Raw genomic sequence first — 8,327 nt, forward strand, 5'->3', positions numbered from 1 at the left:
GCTTCCTGAGTAGCTGGGATTACAGGCATGCACCACCACGTCCGGCTAATTTTGTATTTTTAGTAGAGACAGGGTTTCTCCATGTTGGTCAGGCTGATCTCGAACTCCCAGCCTCAGGTGATCTGCCCACCTCAGCCTCCCAAAGTGCTGGGATTACAGGCATGAGCCGCGGTGCCCGGATTTCCAGTGCTCCTTTCAATAGCGAACAGCAGCTGCCATCTGGGGAGCAGCTGCTGGACCCTGATCCCTGTGCTAAGCCCTGGGCATGTCCTGCTTCACACAGTCCATGCGCTAACCCTCCAGACCCTCACTCTGCCCCGCTTTTACTGATGAGAGTGAGGTTCCACCGGGCCATCTGCCCAAACTGGTTTGGGAGAGAGCCTGTGTTTGAACTCATTAGTTTGACTCCAAAGTCCACACTCTTTGTTGTGTGTTTTTTGCTTCCTGTACCTCCATGATTCTTTTTCTCTTGACCTCCTGTTTCTTCTTCACGTGGCTTTTTCTTCTACCTTTCTCACTTCTCGTCTCCCTTGCTTCTCCCTGCCCTGCCCACCACGACTCATTTCTGTTTTGATTTTCAGTGGATCCTCCTCAGTAAGGTTTAAAATGGTGTCTCACTGATGCTAACACTGAAATGGAAAAACTTCTTGTAGGTGTTGAGCTTTCAGTTCCAGGCCATTGTGGGGCCCCAGAGGCTGTTCTGTCCCCTTGCCTTCTGAGGACATCAGGTCGGTGTCCCCAGCCTCCATGCTGTGGGCACAGCAGTGGTTCGAGTGCTGAGCAAAGGGTGCCATAGTCTTGGCCCTGTGGAGCTTGGGTGTTAGGACAGGAGGTACAAAGGGGAGTGGTGCCTGAGGACACAGGACTAGACCCCGGGGCATCAGGGACTCAGGCTCATGGTCCTGTCACCCGGGATGGTGTAGACAGCTGCACGCATGGAATTGCTCAAACAACTCAGGCCCAATTTTTCTGCCACAGGAGGGGTGCTGCTTCCCTCATGTAACAAGAGGCTCTCAATCACGAGCACCCAGGTCTGGGTGAGGCCGGCCCTTCGAGGCTTGTGCCACTGAGTGGGTCATGCCTCTGGCTTGGCTCCACCTCAGGGCTCCATATTTGCAAGATGTCAGCTGATTTCCAGGGACCAGCCTCACCCTTATGTGTTGTCTCCTTCTTCTGTGTCTCCCAGGTGAGCACCCTGAGGACACGTCCATGGAGACACCTAGCCCCTCTGGCCTGGGCCCCAAGCCCTCTGCATCACCCCAGCCCTTCCCTGGCCCAGGCAACTACCTCTTGCATGGATGTCCACAGCAGCCTTCACTCAGGCCTTCCTGCCTGCAGCCTTGACCCCCAACGTGCCTCCCCGTATGGCCATGGTAATACTGGAATAAGGTCCTTGTGATTGGCACCACATGCCTGAACTCTCCCCACCTGATCCACGTTGTATTAGTCTGTTCTCACATTGCTATAAAGAAATACCTGAGACTTGGTAGTTTATGAAAAAAAGAGGCTTAATTGACTCACAGTTCTGCAGGCTTAACAGGAAGCATGGCTGGGAGGCCTCAGGAAATTTACAATCATGGTGGAAGGCAAAGAGGAAGCAAGTCCCTTTTTCACAAGACAGCAGGAGAGAGAGAGCAAAGTGGAAGGGGCTACACACTTTTCAACTACCAGATCTCGTGAGAAACAGCACTCAGGGGATGGGGCTAAACCATTAGAAACCACTCCCATGATGTAGGAGGAGGGCCTTACCCTAGTCTCAGTTTAGAAATTCACATTTGTTTGCTTGTATTATTTTAAATGGACACATAATGTACATATTTATGGGGAACTGTGTGATATTGAATGTTCCCAACACAAAGAAATGGTAAACATTTGAGGTGGTGGAAATGAAATGTTCATGACCCTGATTTGATCATCACACATTGTACACAGGAACAGCAGGTTGTGTTATGCTCCTCATCTTTCTCGATTGGTTCAGATGCCCCTTCCAGGAGGCCTTCCCGGACTTCTGCAGAAGACAGCGTCTTCCCAAGGTGCCGGGCTCCCACAGCACTCGGTGCCTGTCATCATCCATCCTGGCACATGTGAGGCTCTTCCCACCAGGGACGGTGTCTTATCCAGTGCCCGGCCAGGGTTCAACTCAGGGCAGGCTTCAGAATGAATGAATGAAGAAATGACTAACAACCTAGCTGTTCCAAACACAGAAGCTTTATTGATGCAAATGAGGGAAAAAGCTGAGGTACACGTGTCGGGTTGGAGGGGCAGGATGGCCCCCAAGTCTCTGTCCTGATCCAAGGCTGTGTCCTTCTAGGATTCCCCCTCCTCTTGTTTCTTCTTCTCGTGCTGCCTCTCCCCCTCCTCCTGTTTCTTCTCCTTCTCGTGCTGCCTCTCCAGTGGCTCACACTTATCCTAGAAGGCAGCGGGCAGTTGGGGTGAGAGGGAAGCAGAGAGATAGGGAAAGGATGGGAGGTCTTCTAGGGAGAGGGCAGAATGAGCTCTGGCCTGTGGAACCAGTTCAATCAGGACTCCAACCCTGGCACTGCCACTTCCAAGCTGGGTGATCTTTGGCAAGTCGTTTTCTGTCTCTGAGCCTCAGCTTATTTGTCTCTAAAATGGGAGCTCAGACCCTTAAGAACCACAGGCATTTACTGAGCACTTAGGACCTGCCGGGCCCTTATGCTGCAGCTCCTGAATTCCTCACCACCACTACTACTATGCAGATGATGTAATTGAGGCTCAGGATGGCCGTGGGACCCATTCGAGGCTCCCTAGCTGGACAGTGCGGGAACCAGGCTGTGCATCAGGTGAGCTGACTGCAGTGGTTGTGTTCATATGCCCTCTCCCAGGATCCTGGGGCTGGGGATGGGGCCCTAGTTCACACCACTGGTGGTCATCTCTGGTGGCAAATGGATGGAATTGTTTTTCTTTGAATCGTCATGAAAATACTGCACGTATGTATTTTAAAAATGGGAACGAGCTCATCGGCGCTGTGACTTCACAGATATTAGGGCATGGGGCCACACCAAGGCAAGTCTTCCGAACACAGGTTTAAAGAAAAGTGTTAAGGAGCTCACGATACAGTAATTCTCATTTGGAGCAAAAATCGGGATGGTGACTGTGGCCATGCTGCAGTGTGGGTGACACTGAAAACCACAGTATCAATTCCCCACTGCACGAGTATTAAAAATGAGCAGGAAGTGGAGGTGAGATGAAAGCCTGGGGTTTGGGAGGCTTTTGTAGGTGGTAACTCCCCACATTGCATCCCCTCCAGCTGTCAATCTGCCAAACCCTTGGCTCATGCTGTTCCCTCCTGTTAGCTTTGAGGTCCTCCCTGGTTTCACAGGGACTTCTCCCTCCTGGGCTCTCATCCACCACCCCTGGGCCTCGGTAGAGCTCAGCTGTCCCTACAGTGAGGCAGCTGCCTAAAAGCGGAAGATCTGTGTAGCTGTGCAGCCTTGCCTGGCAGCTCTCCCGCTCTGGGCCTCTGGGGCGGCCCAAGTTGGGCCATGGACAAGGCGGGCACTGCCCAATCCCTTGCGTTTACCTTTTTCTGATCGGTGTACACGACGTCTGACCTGGGAATGCGCAAGCAGTCGAGAGCTTCGTAGAACTCACCCAGTTGCTCCTCGGTCGTCTCTGGCTTGTCAGCTGCAGGGAGAGCAAGGAGACTGACTGGGGACATGATGAGGTCCTGGCGAGAGGCCAGGGAGGGCTGGGGTTCTGGGGGCCGAGCCCCAGGGGTGGGTGAATGGGGGGTGAGGCCTGAGTGGGGCATGAGCTTGGGGCTGCCAAGCATGCCTACCATAGACAGACACCCCCCAGTTCTTCTCATCGTTCACTTTGAAAGCCAGCATGAAGGTCTTCATGTCCCTGAGGATCAGCAGGTGAGTGAAATGCTCTTGGCCTCCCTCTGGAAGGGAAAACGAGCCTCTGGGTGAGAACATGGGATGGCACAATGGTGCCCGTCTTACAGGTGAGGTGTCTACGTGTGTCCAGGACCACGCAGCCCATCAGTGAAGGCCTGGGGCTTCTTTGGGCCACCGTATGCCCAGTCCATGCTGCATGCCCGGCTCCACGCCAAGCACTTTTTGTACATGGGATCTCAGGAGCCTCACACAGACCATGGCTGTCAGGGCCTTTCTCTCCATTTTACAGATGAGGAAAATGAGACCCAGAGAGGAGGCTTGGGCTGCTAAATGGTGTCAGTTCAGCTCCATCAGCTCCCTGCTATGCGCCATCTCTGTGGTGATGGGGGACATAGTTGAAGGCACCACCTCTCCAATATACAGGCTTCCACCCTTGGTTTCCAAAGGATCTTAAAGAGGGCATGAGAGAGAGGCAGGTCTGAAGCCAGCCTGGAGTTCCAATTCTAGTTCTAATTATAAGCTGTGTGACCTCTGGGAAACTATTTGAGGTCTCTGTTCTTCTGTTTCCTCATCTGATTCTGGTACTGTCCAGTTAGAGTTGTTTCTGAGCACGTTGTAAGAGCTCAAAAATGTTAGTGGTTATTTCTCTGTGCCCAAAGCCTCCAGGGCTCTATATCCAGACCCCACCTTATGCAGGCCTGCCCTGTTCCCATGGTGAACCCTCCTGCCTGAAGACTGGCCCTCACCGTATTTGGAGATGGTCCCATTTTCCCGCTGGACATTCAGGTAGCTGGAGTTATAGATGCACTGGTTCTGTCTAAAGCCAAACAGAAGGCAGGAGGAAAACAGGAAGATTATTGAGAAGTGGCCAATCGCCCATCACAGTCCAGTAGCAAGAGTCCGGTGGAGATTAAAGCCAGCCCTCCCGGTTCCACCCTCTTGGAAGGCCAAGGCCAGGAGGAGGGTCTTCCGGCCAAAAGCTGAGATGGGGGTGCGTTGGAATGGGGGCTCTCACCGGGTCTGGTACTCTCTGAGAAAGATCGTGTCCTCTGTCTTGTTGGGGGTAAAGTAAAAGAAGGCTGCTTGGATCTCGTGAACCGACTTATTGTACTCCTCATTTCGAAAGGCCGATGCAATATAAAACCACTTGCCAGAGATCTGGGGACAAGGTGAAAGCTGGTGATGGGGGCTTGATGCTGAATCTTTGACTGTCAACTGGGAAGAGACTCAGGCAGATCTCTCCCTGATTTTGCAAATGGGGAGATGAGGCCCCTGATGGACAGTGGACATGCAGGAGCTCTCCCCGAGGATCAGTCATTGTCCCCCAGGCAGCCCCTCCAGCCCCAGCACAGAACCGTACTCTGTGAAGGACTCTGCAGTGAGGCTTCTGAGTTTGGAGGCAGGCAGGGGGTGCCTCCAGAGTCCCCTGGGCTGGTGAGAATTTCACCCAGGGACCCAGAAGAGAAAAGGGCAGAGCCAGGAGCGGGGGGCCGACCACAGCCAGCAGGGAAAGGGAAGCCCAGAGAAGGGAGGTAGCTGCCCATGTGCTCAGGGCAGGGCTAGCCCAGGCACTCACCCGGTCCAGGGTGGCATTGGTGATGGGCACCGGTACTAGGTTGGCACACAATGGAATCTGGGCTTCCAGCAGAGGTAGGAGGCTCAGGACTGTAAGAACCCAGGACAGCGCCATACTGAGATCAGGAGACACCTGGAGCCAGGCAGTGCTGGTGGCTGCAGGGTGTAGTCAGCTTTATAATAAACTGTGGGCGGTCACCTGGAGCCCAGCAAAAGTTTGCTTTGTGTCTGTGACACAATCCTGCCAGCACTTGGGAAATGCCTTGCACAAAAACCTTCCGCCAAAGGCCAGCTGAGGGTACTGCCTCCAAACCCAGGTCTAATTTGAGTTCCTGACATGGAGAAGTCACAAAAGCCCTAGAGTATGGCTGCCCAAGGCCAAGGTGGGTGTGGGGCTGCAGCAACATTAGTAAACGTGTGAGTCCACAGATTTCCATGGAGAGGCCTCCCGCCAGTAATCTCACATCTTCATTCAATTCCTATCCCTCTGAGTGCCAAGACTTACTTTAGTGCGACTCAGCCACAAACCTAATGATGGAGCTACCTTTGAGAGTCCCCAGGCTGGCATGAGACGTGTGTTGTGGTGGGGAGAGTTGGGGTGAGGGATGCCGGGTGAAGTCAAACATGGCTTCAGTTCCACTGAGTGTGGCAACAGCTGTGTCAGAGCCAAAGTTCAGTGGGGCCCCAACCCAGCCCGGGACACAGGCACATTTCCGAAAAGGGACATGCAAGTCGAATGTCTATTTCCAGTAAATATACTACTCAACAGGAAATTATCTCCCTGTTTTCCCCCATTCCCTGCCATGTGAGCAGGCAGCTTGCTTCTCTTTCACCAATACGCCCCTGATCCTAGAGCAGTGCCCAGCACTTCAAGGACACTTGGTATATACTGTGGAATGGGTGATTCCATGGCCCATTTGCATTCCTACCTCATGGGTCAAGTCTTTATTTGTATGAATAAACACTTTCAGAAAGTATTCTTTTTTTTTTTTTTTTTTTTTTTTTTTTATACAGAGTTTCACTCTTGTTCCCCAGGCTGGAGTGCGATGGTGTGATCTCAGCTCACTGCAACCTCTGCCTCCTGGGTTCAAGTGATTCTCCTGCCTCAGCCTCCTGAGTCGCTTGTATTACTGGCACCCTCCACAACACCTAGCTAATCTTTTTTTGTTGTTGTTATTTTTAGTAGAGATGGGATTTGGCCATGTTGGCCAGGCTGGTCTTGAACTCCTGACCTCAGGTGATACACCCGCCTCGGCCTCCCAAAGTACTGGGATTACTCAGAAAGTATTTTTATGGTGTGATTATAATTTTGCATTCTTATTCATTTCCTTCTGAATACTTCGTATTTCAGTGTAGTTTGTAGTTAAAAGCTTAATGGGGCCAAGATGGCAGAATCTCCTGAGGCCTGGAGTTCAAGACTAGCCTGGACAACACAGTGAGACCGTATCTTTACACAAAAATATTTAAAAATTAGCCAGATCTGCTGCCATGTGCCTGCAAGCCCAGCTACTCTGGAGTCTGAGGCTGAAGGATTGCTTGAGCCCAGGAGTTGAAAGCTGCAGTGAGCCGCGATTTTGCTGCTACAGTCCAGCCTGTATGACGGAGTAAGAGACCCTGTCTGAAAAATAAATAAATAAATAAAAGTGTAATGGATGCATAACTTTTCATTCACTTACTCTGTTCTTTTTTGTTTTTGTTTTTGTTCTGAAATGGCGTCTCACTCTGTCGCCCAGGCTGGAGTATAGTGGTGGGATCTTGGCTCACTGCAACCTCTGCCTCCCGGGCTCAAGAGATCCTCCCAGCTCAGCCTCCTGAGTAGCTGGGACCACAGGTGCGTGCCACCACACCCGGCTAATTTTTTGTACTTTTGCAGAGATGGAGTCTCATCATGTTGCACAGGCTGGTCTCAAACTCCTGAGCTTAAGCAATCTGCCCCCCTCGGCCTCCCAGAGTACTGGGATTACAGGCATGAGCCACTGTGCCTGGCCCACTTACTATATTCTAACCTACTTAGTCATGTCCTTTATGTCTACGGCACTTTTTTTTTTCCAGGCTCTCCAAGTTGGAGTGCAGTGGTGTGAATCATAGCTCAGCTGTAGCCTCAAACTCCTGGGCTCAAGCAATCCTCCCACCTCAGCCTCTGGAGTAGCTAGGACTACAGGCACGCACCACCACACTTGGCTAATTAAATTTTAAAAAATACTGTAGAGACGGAGTCTCGCTATGTTGCCCAGACTGGTCTTGAACTTCTGGCCTCAAGAGATCCTCCTGCCTCAGCCTCCCAAAGTGCTGGATGATAGGCGTGAGCCACCACTCCCAGCCTATCTAACAGTATTTCTTTTTTTTTTTTTTTTTTTTTGAGATGGAGTCTCTCTCTGTCACCCAGGCTGGAGTGCAGTGGCCGGATCTCAGCTCACTGCAAGCTCCGCCTCCCGGGTTTACGCCATTCTCCTGCCTCAGCCTCCCGAGCAGCTGGGACTACAGGCGCCCGCCACCACGCCCGGCTAGTTTTTTGTATTTTTTAGTAGAGACGGGGTTTCACCAGGTTAGCCAGGATGGTCTCGATCTCCTGACCTCGTGATCCGCCCGTCTCGGCCTCCCAAAGTGCTGGGATTACAGGCTTGAGCCACCGCGCCCGGCCTCTAACAGTATTTCATATTGTCATTTTTCCTCTGATGATAAGTGTCAGAGAGCAACCAATTTCCCTTTTAAAATTACCATACTATCCAAGGGAAAGGAAACCATGTCCTATGCACAAAGTTTTACATAATAATGTTCACAACAGCATTGCTCAAAATAGCCAAAATTAGAAATAATCCAAGGGCGGGGCGCCATGGCTCACGCCTGTAATCCCAGCACTTTGGGAGGCCGAGGTGGGTGGATCAC

General features: G+C 51.8%; 1 protein-coding gene across 1 annotated transcript; it reads right to left on the reverse strand.

The window, feature by feature from the left end:
- Positions 1-2,355: 2,355 nt before the first annotated feature.
- ORM1 (orosomucoid 1) lies at positions 2,356-5,766 on the reverse strand (the record flags this gene model as incomplete). Its single annotated transcript, XM_011950091.1, has 6 exons — positions 5,443-5,766; positions 4,882-5,024; positions 4,613-4,683; positions 3,803-3,910; positions 3,545-3,648; positions 2,356-2,409 (listed from the first exon to the last, which is right to left on the reverse strand). Coding segments are annotated over exons 1-6 (594 nt in total), but the record flags the coding sequence as incomplete, so codon positions are not given.
- Between the last annotated feature and the right edge of the window lie 2,561 nt (positions 5,767-8,327).

This window comes from Colobus angolensis, unplaced genomic scaffold (assembly GCF_000951035.1).
Source record: "Colobus angolensis palliatus isolate OR3802 unplaced genomic scaffold, Cang.pa_1.0 Scaffold301, whole genome shotgun sequence".
Lineage (NCBI taxonomy): Eukaryota > Metazoa > Chordata > Mammalia > Primates > Cercopithecidae > Colobus > Colobus angolensis.